At 63.9% G+C, this 16,392-nt stretch overlaps 1 protein-coding gene across 11 annotated transcripts in view; it reads left to right on the top strand.

The window, feature by feature from the left end:
• The first annotated feature begins 3,241 nt into the window (after positions 1-3,241).
• AKT1 (AKT serine/threonine kinase 1) overlaps positions 3,242-16,392 on the top strand; it is a 25,927-nt gene continuing 12,776 nt past the window's right edge. Inside the window, exons 1-4 of one of the 11 annotated variants that reach the window (XM_077937800.1) lie at positions 3,242-3,470; positions 4,699-4,795; positions 5,635-5,814; positions 6,217-6,341. In XM_077937800.1, the coding sequence (XP_077793926.1) occupies positions 6,296-6,341 (46 nt within the window). In that variant the 5' untranslated portion in view covers positions 3,242-3,470; positions 4,699-4,795; positions 5,635-5,814; positions 6,217-6,295. 11 annotated transcript variants of the gene reach the window in all.

Below are 16,392 nucleotides of genomic sequence, written 5' to 3'. Positions count from 1 at the left end.
CCTGCCCTGCCTAGATCAGAGCCCTGCCCTGGCCCCTCCCAATCTTGAGCACGACCAAACCTTTAACCTCTTTGAACCTCAATAACCCTCATCTGCAAAATGGGAATCAGAGTGCATCCCGGGGTCTTCGTGAAAATTAACTAGAGGGCCTGGCACTCAGCAAGCTCTCAGGTTCTGGAATGTTCTTCCCCAAAGAACCCTTCACTGGCTTCTCTTCATTCCTGTCTCTGCTCAAAGTCCACTCCTTAGTCAGGGTGGCCGTTCCTGCCCACCTTAGCTAAGCTCCCTCCCAATCCCTTGGGCTGCATACCTTCCTCTCCAGCCCATTCTTGGTGTCCTGTGATTGTGGGATATCCCATCTCCTTCCAAAAGGGAAGGGCTGTTTTGTTCACTTGGTGCTTAAAAGTTGGCAGGATGCAAGTGGGTGTTCAGTAAATGTTTGTTGAGTGAATGCATGATGGTTGCTTCTGTGAGTGATAACCAATGGTCCCACCATCCCCAATCCTGACTCCTCTGTGGCAGCAGTTCAGCCCTACCTGCCCACACCCCCAGCCGCTGAGCCTTCAGAGCAAGTAGGGGTGGCCTGCCACCCTGGGGCTCTGGGCAACAGGCTGACAGCTCCCCACTCTAGGCTGGCAGCAAACACCCTAGCCTGCCCTGCCTGGCTGGCGGGACAGAGAGAGCCTGGACACTTAATGGGGGTTGTGGTACACAAGGAGGGTCAGGATGCTGTCTTCGGGAGCCCAGGGTAGGACCTGGAAGGTGGGCCCAGCTAGGAATGGGTTAGAGGAGGGGGAGTGGACAGTGGGAGAGAAGCTCCTTGTGCCTCTCAGGTCGGGATGTCTGGGTTCAGGTCCCTCCTGCCCCATGCTGATCAGGGGAGGGGGGCTGTCCCAGGCAGAGAGCGCCCAGAGTTGGTACTGGGATCCTGGCCAGCCTGCAGTCCTCAGAGCCCCTGTGACTGGCTGAGTCTCAAGTGTAGAATGACAGGACACTGTCACACGGCCACTGTCACGGCGGTGGTGGTTCAGGCAGACCCTCTCCAGACATAGGCGGCCATCTGGCCTGTGAGCTGCCCTGGGGCCCCGCCCTGCAGCTGCTGCCGGGACCTACACAGCCCAGGGCCCTGCAGTCCTGCCCCCGGCCAGCAGCTGCAGAAGGTGACAGGGCAGGAGGCCCCTGAGCTCTGGGAGGAGGCAGCCGGTGGGCCCTCCCCTGGTGCAGCAGTTTTAGTTGGAAACATCTGGCCACAGAGCTCCTCAGCAGTCCCAGCAGCAGCCATGGGACTGGGTTCTCTCCTGGCCATTCTGTCTGGGGTGGGAGGGGGTATTCTCGAAGAGAGGACTCTGCTTTCCCTCTGGGAGGCCAGAGGAGAGGGAGCTGGCCCTGCCCACTGGGAGATCCCCGTCTTGGGGGAGGGCAGTTCACGCCAAGGTGAAGACAGGACTGGAGTGTGGGGCCCACAGCGGGTTGCAGGCACCAGCAGATGCCAGGGCACCAGGCTGGGAAGAGTGGGAGGCCTTCTCAGAGACAGCCAGTGCAAAATAAGCAGGAGGTCCGACCCCTTCAAGAACAGCCCGCGGTGTCACTGCCTCTTCCATGAGAGGGTGCCCTGCTCCCTCCCCCACCCCCCAGCCTCGGCCACTTGCTGGCCTCCTCTCATGGCTCTCTCATCCTCTGCTTCCTCCCTGAATTCCTTCCTCTATCCTTGCATGGCAGAGCCGAGGATGGTGGGCGAATACCAGGAACTCTTCCAGGGGGAGCAATGGGCAGGTGGGACAGTCCCAGAGGGAGTCCCAGGTGGCCCATGGTGCAGGTTTGCTGGGTGAGAGACAGACACCAGACGCCCGGGCTCTGGGGGCAACCCTTGGGTCAAGTATCCCACCCAGGCGGCACAGACCACTGGGCCTCTGACTTGGCCCCCTGGAGGTCGGGCCCTTTCTGGGGTTACAAAGTCTGAGCTGGGAGGGAGCAGAGGTGCTCAGGGGAGAGGCAGGAATGGGGAGTCCCCTGCCTGAGGAGCCAGTGCCCCCATGCAGCGGGAGAGAGTCCTTCTCTTGGTCAGCCCCAAGAGGCAGGGATGAAGCCCCAGTTTTGGCTGCAGACTCTGTCCTGAGCACTGGGCCGAACCTGCTGCCTCTGTCTACATCTCCTCCCACCCCCTCCCCTGCTGCCAGCTGAAGTCACTCAGGCTGAAAATAAAAATGCTCCCCCCACCCCAATACTTAGCCTCAGGAAGGTTAACTCACAAGAGTCCCTCTTTCACAAAAGGGTTATTATCAACTGTGGGCCTCTGGAATGGGGGAGGGGCAGTTGTTGGAGGAACTTCTGGCTGGGAAGGGGTCGGGGTGGCAGTCACCTGCATCGTCCTGTGAGTGTGCAGGAGAAGGGGGTCTATGTCCCATTCACTCACTCCATACTGGGGCCATCTGCCTCCCAGTGGACTTCGGACTGGGTGTCGGGGCTGACCAAGTCCACCCAGCAGGGAGGGTCCTGGGCTCTCAGCTGTCACAGCCCACCCTAGACACCGCTCCTCCTCTGTCTGGTGTCTGCTCCCAGCTCAAGGTGGGACCCAGGCAAGGTGTGCCCCTCTTCTCCCACTCCCCAGCAAAGTCTCCCTTTTGTGAGTGTAGCTGCCAGTACCTAGGTGAATGGTTGAGTCCCCTCGGAGCCTTCCCGCTCCTTGGAGGCACACCTCCAACTGACCTCCGCACTTCCCCCAGAGGCACAAGGTCCTGGGATTGGGCCTTTTAGGACACTCTTGGCCGTCCCCTCCACGCCCCCCAGAGTGGGGCAGTGCATAGGTGGGGCACGGCCTGAAAGTCAACCTAACCCACCCCCGCCCCGCGCAGTGGAGGCAGAAGTCCGGGATTCGTCCCTGACCGGTCTCGGGCCTGGTCTAGTAGGGTCAGGGCAGAGCGAGTCCAGAAGCGCCGGGTCACTTTACAGATGGGGAAACTGAGGCCAGAGAAGGCGTGGCCCCGGGACGGGCTGGCTGGTGGCCGGGCTCCGTTAGCGGCCCAGCCCAGGCCCTAGGCCGCCGGGGGCCGCCCCTCAGCCCAGCCGCGCGCTTCCCGGGCGCGCTCCGCCCTCGCCGCGGGCCCGGGCGGCCGCGCGGTGGGGACGCCCCGGGCGGCGGAGGCGGATGTGGGCGGGCGGCTCCGGGCGCGGGGCGGGCGCGGGGCGGGGAGAGGGCGGGCCGGCGGCGGCGGCAGGACCGAGCGCGGCAGGCGGCCGGCCCAGCGCAGCCAGCGCGGCCCGAAGGACGGGAGCAGGCGGCCAAGCACCGAGCGCCGGGCACCGGGCACCGAGCGGCAGCAGCACGCGAGGCCCGGCCCCGAGCAGCGCCCCTGCCCGCCGCGGCCTCCAGCCCGGCCCCGCCCAGCGCCGGCCCGCGGGGATGCGGAGCGGCGGGCGCCGGAGGCCGCGGCCCGGCTAGGCCCGCGCTCGCGCTCGGACGCGGCGGCCCGGTGAGTCCCCGCCCGCCGCGGCCGCCCGGGCCCGGATTTCCTCCCCGCGGGCCGGGCCGCTTTGTTCCCGGCCGGTCGGGCCGGGGCGCGAGCCGCGGCGCCGCCAGAATGGAGGAGCGGGAGCAGGAAGTGGCCGAGCGGGCCTGGGCGGGGAGGGCGCGGGGCGCGCGGGCCCGGCCAAGGGAGGGCGGCCCCACGCCGGGCGCCAGGGGTGCAGGCTGCCGGCCCCAGCCTCCCTCATGACCTTGGGGAGGCCGCTCCACCCGGCGAGGCCGGGGCCCGGGAGAAGGGGCGCTGCCGGGCCTGGGGCTGGGGCTTGGGGTGCCCCTGCGGGCCGTGGGGCTCCCCGGGCGTTGGGCCAGCGAGACAGCCGGCGGAGGTGCCCCGGGGTTAGGAGAAAGGCTCGCCGCGGCCGGCCTTCAAGTTTGTGGGAGGGCCCCGGAAGGAGACTTCATTTCCCACGGACAAAAAGTTGTACGTGGTGGCGGGGTACCCAGGCTAGCCACAAAGGACTGACCCTCCTGGGCCCCGGAACTGCTTCCTGTCTTGGGTGGGCCCTGGAGGTCCTGCCTGCTCGTCCCAGAGGCCGAGGCTTAGAGGGCAGCTGGGGCTTGCCCCTTAGATTGAGTATCCTGGGGCGCTAGCGAGCCTTGGTCCTGTCGGGACGGCCCCTGAGTGCTGCTGTGGTAAGCGGGGTTGGCTTGGGCCCCTGCTCTGTAGCCAGAGGCCGCCCCACATTCACTCCTGGGTCTCTTGGCCTTGCTCCAGGTGGCCACTTCTTGACTGCTTTGAGTCCCTCATCCAAGCAAAGGGCGGAGTGCATTGGTGGAGGCCCGGTTCCCTCTCCCCGGAGCTGTATAGACTTCTCATACACCAGGGTTCTGGAGGCAGATGGAGGAACCCTTTCGAAACACAGAGTATTTTTTTTTTTTAAGTTGTGACTTAAATAATAACAGCAGCAAGAATATGTGCTTATGGTAAAGGCAGGTGGCAGGTACGGAGGCTGTGGGAAGTTGGGGTCCCTCCGCCTCCACAGGCAGCCCTGTACTGGCCTGGTGTATATGTTTCTGTGCAGACGTACACCACCCTGTGTGTGCACAGATGTATTTTTACACATGGCTCTGGACAGCTGTCTGACTCTGTCAGCAGCAGGCCTTGGAGGGACGCAGGCCCTGGTGGGGGGTGGGGGGACATCCAGAGGTCTTTGAGTCCAGCCCTCTGCCTCCAGGCCACGCCCACTCTGTCGTCAGAGCCCCCTGTGCCTGAGGCGTGCGCGGCTGGGAGCCCTGCCCTCCTCAGGTCTGGCCTGCTTTCCATCCTGCTGAGTACTTGGGGCATTTCCCTCTTTGAGCAAGGTGTAGTCTTCCCTGTCCTGGCATTAGACACGAGGCAGTGGGCCTTCCTGCCATTCTAAATGTAGCTTAAGACAGTCAGTGCAAAGCACCCCTCTGTGGGTGTCCAGCCCAGGCCTCAGGAGGCCAGAAAGGTTGCCTGGCGGGAGAGCATCTTGGCTGACTGTGGAAAGACCCATGTTGGGGTCCATTCCACAGAGGTCGTCAGGTATCTCTGCCTGGCCTGGAGGTCCCAGAGAGGACCCTCCTCCCCTCAGGAAGGCCCGTCTGGAAGGGTAGCAGAGGACTGCTCACAGGAAGAGCATGCCAAGTGCTCTTTCTCGGGATGCCAGGAGTTGGTGATGTGGGAACTGGGTTTTGAGGGATGCCTAGGAGTTCATCTATCAGAGGGGAAATGAGGAAGCCATGCAGGATCAATGGATAAAGTGTGCTCAGGTGAGGGCTGGCTGGTGGGCCACTGCAGGGTAGGGGCCTGTCCAGTGCTCCCCCACTTACTTGCTGCCTCCCGACTGCTGTAATTATGGGTCTGTAACCACCCTGGACTGGGTGCTCCTCACTGACCGACTTGTCTGAACCTCTCTTTGTCTCCAGCGCCCAGCACTGGGCCTGGCAAAGCCAGAGACGCCTGGTACACGTTGGCCAAATGAATGAACCAGATTCAGACCGGCAGGGGCGCTGTGGTTTAGGAGGGGCCTGGGGTTTCTCCCAGGAGGTTTTTGGGCTCGCCCTGGAGGGCTCTGGGCTGCCGTTTGCGCCAGTGGCCTGTATCCTGGTCCAGTCTTCTTCATGTTTGAATTTCTTTGCTTTCCTAGTCTGGGGAGCAGGGAGGAGCCCTGTTCCCTGTCCCAGGATCCATGGGTAGGAACACCATGGACAGGGAGAGCAAACGGGGCCATCTGTCACCAGGGGCTTAGGGAAGGCAGAGCCAGCCTAGGTCAAATAAGTCTCAAAGGGACTGCCTGGAGGAGGCAGCCTGTCAGCTGGTGCATCAGGTTAGGCAGGCTGGGAAGGCCTTTTGGGGATGGGGATGATTTGTCCAAAGGCTCAGGGAGGTGGGAATGGGGAGGTGAGCAAGGCAGCAGCTCTCAGGGCCAGGTTGTTGAGGGGAGTGGTGGCAGGGGCTGGGGACTCAGCCTAGAATGAGGAGAGGCCCAGGTCCAGGGAACTGTGTTCAATTACGTGGATTTTACACTTGGCAGCTATGAGTGTTTTGGGGGGAGGTAAGGCAGGCCGGCAGTTGGGGGTCAGAGAGCCTAGAGGGATGGCAGCCCACCTGGGAAGGCAGGTGCAGGTGGAGCCCCCAGGCACGTGCAGTGGGTCTCCGACTCACCCTGGGCGAGGAGCTTCCCTTAGCCTGGCATGGCCTCACACTCAGCTTCCTTTGCTTCTCCCAGAGGCTGTGGCCAGGCCAGCTGGGCTTGGGGAGCGCCAGCCTGAGAGGAGCGCGAGAGCATCGTGGAAGCCTCGGGCACCATGAGCGACGTGGCTATTGTGAAGGAGGGCTGGCTGCACAAACGAGGTTGGTACCCGCTGCCCGGGCTGGGCCTGGGGAGGGAGGGATGGGGGTGGCCCCAGGGTCTGTGAGTGCCTGTGCCCAGGCCTGCTGGGTGGGAGGGACTGCCTCCCCTGGGAATCCTGGGCTGGCCTAGGGTGAGTGTCCGGGGCCCCATGTCTTCCCATGGCATGGAGGGCACGGCCTCGGGGAGGCCAGGAGGATGAGGCCCCGTGCAGGGCTGGCCATCTGAATGGCTTCCTGGTGCGGGCCCTGGCAGGCGGGGGAGCTGCTGCCAGCCTCTCTCCTGGCTTTCCTGGAAGGCGGCGAGGACACTGGGCTGTTCCAGGGTCTGGCACGCTGGCGGCCCGGGGCACTGCCCAAGGGCTCCTGAGGGCAGGGCAGGGCTGCTTGGCTTGGCTTGGTGCCTGCTTCAGGCCTGAGCTTTGGGGGTGGGGGGAATCCGTAACCGCCTGGGCGCAGGGCATGTTTGCCTTGGAGCTACAGAGCTGGCTGAGCCCAGGCCCCCCAGCCCCTGAGTCCCCCTCCTCACTCATTTGGCCTTGCAGCCTATGGAGGGGGTGCTCCCCAAGAAGCCTGGCCGGGAGCTGGTGGGATGGAAGCTGGGGATATAGCCCCACCCCTTCCAACCCTGTGCAGGCCCTTCTGCCTTGCCCACCCTCCATTGCTCAGGGGGGTGCAGTGGAGGCTGCGTGGCTGTTTTGCTCCTCTGTCCTGCTGGGGTAGGCTTCCTATTCAGGTTCAGGTCCTCTGGCCGAGTCACTCTCTCCTGCCCCAGGCGGGATCTGTCTGCCCTCTCCTGACTTCTTTTTCCAGACTTGTTCCCTGCTAAGTTCTAGTGATCTCATGCCAGCAGCTCCCCACTTTACGTATACCCTTTAGCAGATGGGTTTCACATCTGGTAGTGGGGAGACCCCAGACACAGCTGGAGCAGACAGGGAGGTGTGGCAAAAGTGGGTGTCACAAGATGGGGCATTGTGGGATGTATAGGAGCTCACAGAAGAGCAGGCATGAGGAGCTGCTGGAGCCTGGGGTTGGGGTGAAGGAGTGCCCAAGATGAGATGCTGGGGGATCAGGGGTGTGGTTGGCTGTGTGTTTGGAGCATTCGAGTTGGCAGCTACCAGTGATGTCACGCGGGGTCTCAAGATGAAGACAGCGAGGCTGCAGAGGCCTGTAGTCCATGGGGAGCTTCTGGCACGGCTTCCCCCGAAGGCCTCCTGCCCCAGCCTGCCTTCTCCATCCCCTCCTGTGTGCTGTCCCCTACTTGTTCCCCAGGAGTCCTGCCACCTGTGCCTGGAGGTGCTCTGTTACCTCATCTCCCAGCCCTCTTTGGTGTCAGGGACCCCCCCCCACCGCTGACCCTGGCCCGGTTCCTCTCTGTGCCACACACAGTCTGCTGCCTGGGGCCGCTGCTTCTTAATCCTTGGCAAATGTTTGTTCATTGATAGACTGTTGGATTTAGGGTTGACCCAGGAGATGTCAGGGCCTTGACTGCCCAGGGGCCCAGGCCCCGGTTACTGGGGTGCCCGTCAGCCAGCTGGGCCCAGGCGGGAGTGCTCCTCCGAGGCCAGGGTGATTTTCAGGTTGCTGCTGCTGTCGTGCCTTCGGGAGGGGCCTGGCAGGGGCGGGGCATCAGGCCCAGTGGGGTGTCCAGAGAGCTGAGTTTGAACCCTGGTTAGCCACTCCATCACCATGTCCCTTTCCAAGGGCAATTTCATTGAGCTCCTTGGGCCTCAGTTTCCCCATCTACACTAGAGAGCAGTAGTGGGAGAGAGACCTGGTGGAGTGGAGAATGGCTTATGGGGGGCCCTGAGTTGGGGTCCAGCCAGCCTCAGCAGCCTCCGGGCTCTGTCACCTGACCCCTAGCCTCAGGCCAGGAGACAGGGTCCTGTACCTCTACCCCTGGCTCTTCCTTCTCCATCCCCAGTGCAGTGGGCGCTGAGGATGGGAGGTGGCGTGGGTATGACATATGCCCTTGGCAGGCATAGCCCCTCTTGTTGCCGAGAGCAGGTGGGCGTCCACCCACACAGCTGGTCCCTGCTTGCGGAGGAAAGCCTCTTCTCCAGGGCCTGCCGCATTTCCCCACTCCCATCCCCGGGTCCCCTGTGTGTTGCAGATGTGCTCTGCCACCCTGCTGGCTGGGACAGCCCTACCCATAGCACTGGTTGGAGGTACCAGCTGCCTCCCTGTCCCCAGCAGGGCTGTGCTGGGCTGACCCCACCCCTGCTTCACAGTGCTCAGGCCTGGCTGGGGAGGGACGCAGTGACTGTCCTCCAGGCCCGGCCGCAGCCCCTTGCAGATGCCCTGTGCCACTCCCCGCCATTCCTTGCTCCTGCAGGTTAGGGTGCTGTCCTGGAGGCTGGCCCACACCTGTCCCCTTTGCCAGGACTCCCCACGGCCATGGCCTGGGGCACTTTGGTTCTCAGCTGAACCCCCAGGTGACAGTCCCACCAAGGCTACTTGGGCTGGCCACACATCCCGTGATGGTGCCTTCAGGGGTGATGTGGTCATCGAGATGAGAGGGGATGGGTGTGCCCTGTGTGTGAGGGGCAGGGTGGCAGTGTCTGCCAGGCCAAGGCTCCTTCTCCTGCCCCTTGGGAGGTGGGCGTCGTCTCTGGGGAGTGGCCCAGCCTGCTTTCTGTTGTTCTGATTTGTGTGCTCTGGGTCAGAGGAGCTTCAGAGATAGAAGGGACCTGGCACGGGGACACAGGAGTTCTGGCTACAGGCCTGTGTGGACCTGTGGCTGGACCCAGGCAAGGCTTCTGGGTCTGCGCATCTAACAGGAAGATGGTTCCTGGAGGGTGAGCTCAGGCTGTTAAGGGCAGGAGCTAGCGAGGAGGCTGGTGGGACCTATAGGGACAGGGGGCCAGATGTCCCCTACTGTTTCGGCTGTCTCACTGGATAAGCAGCCACAGCTCAGCTCTGGCCATTGGTGACCTGGTGGGCTCAGTGTTGCTCAGATGTTTGCGTTTTCAAAGATTTGTTCTGTTGTGTGAAGTCTCCGGATTTTTGAAGGTTGACAATTTAAAAAAATCATCCCTGGGCCAGGGCGCAGGTCTGGCTGAACTCAGCTTCCAGCCTGCAGTTTTCCTTCCTTTGATAGCTCCGTGCCAGGCTTTGGCCAGAGGCTGTGTGGCTCTTTTGAGGTACTTTTCCCCAACGGCTTGCTCACCTTGCCCCCTTGCGCCAGTGCTCCTGGGGCCATGCACCAGCCTGGCTACAGCCCAGCCCCATGGAGAGCTGCCCCGGTGCAGCTCCCGGCCTGGGGGCCTGTCCTTGTCCACTTGCGGTTGTCTTCCTGAGCGTCCCCCCGTCCACTTGGCCGGACCAAGTGGGTCAGTAGAGGGCCAAGGTGGGTGGCCGGGGTGCTGGGACCCAGGATGAGGGGCTCTGGGCTCTTGAGAAAGGGCTGGGCCTAGGCCAGGAGTGGGTGCCAGCCACAGGGGCACCTCCTGGACTCCCTCAGGCTGGTCACTGAGAGGGAGCCCGGGGAAGAGCCGCAGGCCTGGCTGCCTTTGGCAGGCTGTAACCCAGCAGGCCAAGGCCGAGTGGGCGTGGCTTGAGGGAAGCTGCCTGTGATGCGTGGGTCTATGCTGCAGATGCTCCTGAGTGCACATGGCGGCGTGTCCAAGCCGCGGATCTGGGTGCCTGGCCGGGCCCAGGTGACATGGGACCATGTGTCCATGCAGCTCATGGAGGGTCCAGTCTCCGGACATCTGAGTCCTTGCCGTGCCCCACCCTGGGCCCATGCTTGGCACAGACCCCCAGTCCAGGCCTCAGGGCAGTGCCCTAACCACTGCTGCTGAGTGAGCCCCAGGTGCCCCGGTGGGGAGTACGGAGGCTGCTCTCTGACCCCAAGCAGGTGCCCAGGCTGGGCCTCCTTCCCACCGCCTCTCTCCACCTTGAGGTTCTGCCACTGGCTGTCCCTGCAGGGGGCCCCGAGGCAGGGAGTGGTTCCCTGAGGGTTCCTGAGTGGTTCCACCCCAGTGTGTGACTTCGCATTGGTGAGTGACACAGACCCTCTCTGCATCCCAGCTGCTGCCCAGCCATCCAGCTGGTCCTGGGGTCTCTGTATGAGGTGGGGGACCTCAGCAGGTACAGCCCACTCCCCTTCATCTTGGAGGAGGCCTTGACTTTGCTGAGTAAACACCCATAAGAAGAGAGGTCTGTGGGGGGCTCCGAGCCCACTGCGGAGAGCAGCTGCCGTGGAGGGCCCCGCTGGGCTAATTGTTTGTGTGCAAATGGAGGCTGCTCATTACCCTGCCAGGATGAGGGGCCCAGCAGGACCCTGAGGGAGGGAGCCCGCAGACTCCCTTCAGTCTGTGGGAACCTTGTGAGCTCCAGGCCAAGGCTGTTTGTGCTTCCTGGGCCTCAGTTTCCCAGGCTGTCAGGTGAGGGTCAACCCCAGCCTGCGTCTGGGGGGCTTCAGTCTGAGTCCCTCGAGCCCTGGGCTGGTTAGTGCCAAGCTCCGCCTCCCCTGGGGGAGCACTGAGGGTCCAGAACGGCCCCTGTGGGCGGGCCAGGGACAAAGATTGGGAGGCAAGTGTGCTGGCTCCTGATGGGAGGGCTGGGCAGAGAGTGGGGGTCCCGACAGCCCTGGGCCCACCCGGGTGAGGGACAGGAGGCACAGGCTGGTGGAGGTCATGGCACGGCTGTGGTGGAGGCCGCCGGCATTGGGGAGGTTCCTGTTTTGGGAGCTTGTTGAGTTCTCACTTCAAAAACAACAAAAGAGGAAGCCGAGGTGGCCTTGAGTGGGGGTGAGGGGTCACTGCTGGCCCCAGCCCTGGACCTCAACCCCACGACTGGTGGCTTCTGATGGGCAGCTCTTCTTCCCGTCTGTTTCTTGGTTGCTGGCCCTCTCTGGACAGGGATGCCCTATGGGGGCCTGGACTCCGGGAAGGGAAACTGAGGCCCAGGAGAGGGGACAGAATGTGTGTGGAATAGTTCCTGTGCTGGCGCCCAGACCCCTGCATACCTTCCGCTCTCAGGAGAGGCCTGGCTGGGTTACATCAGGCCGGGTTCCTAGAAGTCCTGCGGGAGGCTGAGCGGAGGGAACTGGCGCGGCCCCTGCTGGCGTCCCCTCTGCCTGGGCACACCCGGTCCGGCTTGGGGCCAGCACCCTGCCCTCGGGCCCTGCCATAGCTGAGCCTGGCGGCTGTGGCTCTGGGCCTGCTCCTCAGGCCGCCCTGGGTGGGCAGATGCCTGCTGCTTCTGCCTGCTTGGACCACTGTGCCCAGTCCCATTGCCTCAGGAGAAGGTTCCCCCAGCCCAACGCTGGAGCCCCGGGCAGGTTGGCAGAGGGCCCTGCGGCTCTAGGCCAGGATGGGGCTGTTGGGCGAACCCTAGGCCCCTCACTTCCCCATCCCCAGTGGGAGTTCCCTTCCCTGTCATGCCGCCTTCAGGTGCGTTTTCCTTGAACCTTAAGAAATGATAGGTTTGGATTTCAGAAACATTGGAATTGAGGGGTTTGGGAGTTCATTGTTGACTCTACCACCAATGTTGGGGGCTTTGGGGTGGGACCCTTGGGGTGCTGTGTTTGGGCTCACACACTCCCCAGGCAGTGACCGCAGACCCCACCCATACCCTGTAACCTGGCGGGCCCACCTGCCCAGGCCTTTAGCTGTTTGTCCAGCTCAGGGGTGGAGACACCCCCTGCGCAGGCCTGGCGGGGAGGCGGCTGCTCCCGGGGCCCGGAGAACGCAGAGGGGCCCTTCGGCTGGCCACGGACTGGCTGGCTTCCCCACAGACTGCGGCCGGGGCACAGCAGCCAGGTAGGGCGTGGAGATGCTGAGCTGCACAAGCTTGGTGGGGTGTGGGGGTGAGGCCACGGGGGTCAGGGCTGCAGTATCCCAGCAGGCCAGGGGATCAGAAGGAGCACCCTCCTCAGCTGGCCATGCTCTGGGGGCCCTCTTGCCCCAGGTGTGGCTCCAAGTTAGGGCAGAAACAAGAGCAGGCCGGTGGTGGGGAGGTGGGAGGCCACTGGTGGGGAGGTGGAGGCCGGTGGTGGGAGGTGAAGGCCCCTCTCTGGGAGGTGCTTCCCATGGTTGGTGTGGAGGAGGAGGTCCCTACTGCTTGGTTCCAGTTTCCCCTAGCAGTACAGGGCACTTTTTCTGGGATGTCAGGGATCGAGAGGTCAGCACTGGAGCCCTTCACCCGCCAGGGGCCCTGCCCGAGAGAGACGGGAGAAGGGAGGGGCTGTGGGCATGGCTGTGTGCCCCCGACCGAGCCCCGGAAGGAGCCTGTGCCCGTGCCCACTTCCTTTCCCGAGGGCAGTGTCTACACATGGGACACTCTGGCCAGCCCTCCCTCGCATCAGGCACTGTGTGCTGTCCCCATGCCCTGCTTCCTCCCACGCAGGGAGTGAGGGTGAGGGCCCTGGGAACCCACTGGGTGGAGGGCACCTGGCAAAGCCTGCTGCCAGTTACGGGGAGAGTGGGCGGGGGCAGAGCAGGAGGTGCCAGGGAGGGGCTACAGCCTCATCTGCAGGGGTCCTGAGTAGGCAGGGTGGGCCATGACATGGGTGGGGCTTGCTTGGGGGAGACCAAAAATGAGGTGGGGGACAGGGACAGGGCACAGGGCCAGATCCACAGGGTCTTGGGATGTGCCCCTGCTGGGCTCTGCGATGGATGGGTGTGTGGCAGGTGGGGTGCCTTTGCCAGCCTGAGGGGTGGCTGACGGGCAGTGTCTGTGGGGGAGGACGTCCAGGCTCAGGTGTCTGTCGGGGCAGCGCCAGGAGGAGGCCCAGTACCCCACCCCAGTAGAGCCCCAGGGGAATGGAAAGCTGAGAGCCAGGCGCTGCCCTGCAGCAGCAGGAAGAGGGGCCCCAGCACCTCCAGCTGTGCCTCAGTGAGGTGGACGGGGTCATGGTGGTGCCCCCTGCCCGCACCCACGTTCCTCCCGGTGTGTGTGTCAGGCTGAGGCCTGCTCGGTGGTGGAGCAGAAGGCGGTGAAGAATTTGCAGTTTGTGTCAAGTTACAAACCCTGCTTGAGCGGCAGGACCTGGGGTCTCTGGTTGTGATCTGCGTCTCTGTGACCTTCAGGGTCACCTCCCCTAAGTCTCAGTTTCCCCAGGGAGCTGATGGGCATGATGAACCCTGCCCGCCCTGCCTGCCAGGTGGGCTTTCTGGGAGAGCAGAATGGGTCCTGGGCTGGGAGAGGCCCAGGCAGGTGGAGCGCCAGCCCTCTGCCTGGCGGGAACAGACACCTCTCCTCGTGCAGAGTGGCCGCTTGTGCCCCCTAGAAGGGCTTGTGCCGGGAGGAGCAGTGGATGTATTTCACCCACAGACCTGGGGGCTCCAGCCGAGTGGGGTCAGCTGGCCTCTGTTGTGTGGCCCCTCCCCTGCTCCCACCCCAGCCTGGTTGTTTACAGGGTTCGAGGGCTGCTGGTAAAGGGATGTGGACTCTCGGGCCCGGGCAGAGGCCTGGCAGGCAGGGAGGGTGGGTTGTGGGCCCCTCATGGGCTGCCGTCAGTGGGGCCGTCTGCTCAATGTGCTGGAGAAGGTAAATGGGCCCCCGGCAGCTGTCGGGGCGATGGATGTGTCGTCAGTGGGGACCGCGGTGGCCGCTGTCAGCTGGCGCCCGCTCCCAGGGCCTGCTGGGCTCACTTCACTGTGGAGAAGCAGCTCGGTGCCGCCTGGCACCCTGCCAGCCGCTGCCACCACCGTCTCTGCGAAGTGTTTATCCAGCAGTTTCCTGAGAACTGGGGACTTTGAGAAAATGTTCATGGAGCTGAGGACGTGGTGGCCTAGAGGGGCTGACACACCTGGTGGCTCAGGAGGACGTGTGTCAGTCCTGGGACATGGACCACCCGCCAGCTGGCCCTCAGGAGCCCACCCAGTCCTGCCCGTGGCACATGGGTCCTGGTCCCCATGTCTTCGTGGGTGCTGCCTTGGGGGCCCTGACCCACAGTGTGGCCTGGGATGCGTGTGCGAGGCGTGGAGAGGGTGTGCTGCCTGTGACTGTCCACACGGCCCTCGTGGTGGTGGTGTGGGTTGGGGGAGGCCAGGCAAGAGCAGCTTCCTCTCAGAACCCTGGTATTTGGCCCAGGAGGACTTCTGGGAAGGAACCCCCTTTCCTTGGGGGTGCTCCAGCCCCTTCCTGGGGATGAGCAGGGTTGGGGATGGAAGGTCACTCCTGCCGGGGAGCCACCAGGGACATGGGGATGCCAAAGGGACCAGGGCTGGGGGTTGTGGGGCCTCGGAGGTGCAGGAGGAGTCAGGGCAGCCTGGGCTCCGCTGTCCCTCTGGGCAGGGCACAGGCGTCTGGCCAACTGCCTACCCCCCACCAAGGGCAGCCACCTCCCATGCCTAGAGCCCTGGGCCATGGACTTGCTGGCTGGCGGGGGGGTTATGGGTTTCATCGGGCACAGGAGCCCCTTCCCTTGTGGCTTCACAGGACCCGGTCTTGGATAGGTGCAGTGCCACAGGGTTAAGGGTCAGGGTGGCTCTCACCAGCCCAGGGCTGGCCTTGAGAGAACCCTAGAGGATGGGACTGGAGCTGCTGCTTCCCCGCTGCCGTGGGGACCAGCCATGGGGCAGGAGGCTGGGACCGGTCCCGTGCCGTCCTCCATGCGGTCCCCACTCAGTGGTGTGGGGTACCCCATCCGGACTTGCTGACATTCCTGAAGGGGCACGGAGCCCTCTTTGCTGCTAGATCCTGAGGCCCAGGCCGGGGCTGCGCTGGGACCCTGCCTGCTCCAGGTCCCAGGTCTGAAGCATGTGCAGTGGTTGGGGACTTGGGGGTTCTCGAGCCAAGAATGGGGGTGTGAGAGTTAGGGATTGAAGAGGCCCGTTAGGGACTGGGCCTGAATGCCAGGCGGTCTCCGCTGCCCTTGGGAGTGGCTGCTGGCAGGAGATGGCTTTGGCTGTGTGTGGGTTTCTGCTCTGTGGGGTGGGGCGTGCCCTGGGCTCCCCATTTGTTTCCTGCCTGTACCCATCTGGAGTGAGGGCCTGGCGTGGCAACCTGGGGGTCTGTGCCCACTCTGTGTTTGGTGCCCTCAGCTGTGCGGGCAGGTAGGTGGGTGGAGTGGAGTGGGGTGGGGTTGGGGGTAAGTGGGGTGGGGTCGGGGGGACGCCAGCTGGCTCTACGCGTCTCCAAGTGGATTCTACTCCTTCCTCGAGTGGGGGCCATCTGAGGACCACAACAGGGTGGGGAACTCAAGAAAGGCCTGGATGACAGGTTCCAATTCCCCTGGGGACCCTCAGGACAGCGAAGGAGAAGATCCCATGTGGGCCGGTCTCTTGGTGTGGGGGGTCTGTGGGGCGGCCCTGACTGATGTGTCTGTGCTCCCACCCTCCTGAGGGACCCGGAGGAGGCAGGTGCCAGCCTGCAGGTGTCCCGTGGCCGTGAGGACAGTGATGCTGGGCCCCAGGTGGCTGTCTCCTCCACCTGCCCTGTCCTGTGTCACCGCAGTCCTGGAGCAGGGAGTAGTGGGGCCCTGGGGCATCTGTTGTTGGGGCTGGCCGCCCACCCAGCATCCTGTCTGAGCTGAACTCGTTAAGATGCAAGCCCTGGCCCCGGCCGTAGCTGGCACCACCCCAACTGATCGCCTGGCTGACCCTGTAGGCGGGAGATGAAGAAAAAGAACTGTGTGTCTCTGGACCCCTTATCCTGGTCCCTGGGGATCCTGCTTCTCCCCTGGAGGGGTCTGTGTGCTGGGCCAGGCTTCCGAACATAAAGGCCAAGTGAGGCTCCCTCACTCACACCTGTCTCCCGGGCCCGCCCTGGGCCAGCCCTGATCCCTGTCCATTCCCTGGGTCTGTGGGGCCAGGCGAGCGGAAGGCACTGAAAGCCCAGGGCCCAGTTGGGCCTCTGCCCACCCCAGGACTCCCCAGGAGTGCTCGGGTCTGGGCACCTGCCCTCTTCCACCCCCTACGCCTGGTAAGTGCCGCCCCTGGGCTTGCCCCTCCCGCACTCCCAGATCCAGCTCCCAGAACCCCCCAGATCCAGCTCCCAGAACCTGGGGCTTAGCTTGTGGCAGCAGGGACAGGGGCAAGACTGGGGTTGGACACGGGGGCTGCGTGCACGGGGGCAGCACGGGGCCATGCTGGGCACAGTG

The sequence above is a fragment of the Macaca mulatta genome, chromosome 7, assembly GCF_049350105.2.
Source record: "Macaca mulatta isolate MMU2019108-1 chromosome 7, T2T-MMU8v2.0, whole genome shotgun sequence".
Taxonomy (NCBI): domain Eukaryota; kingdom Metazoa; phylum Chordata; class Mammalia; order Primates; family Cercopithecidae; genus Macaca; species Macaca mulatta.
This window is presented reverse-complemented; position numbering and strand designations above follow the sequence as displayed.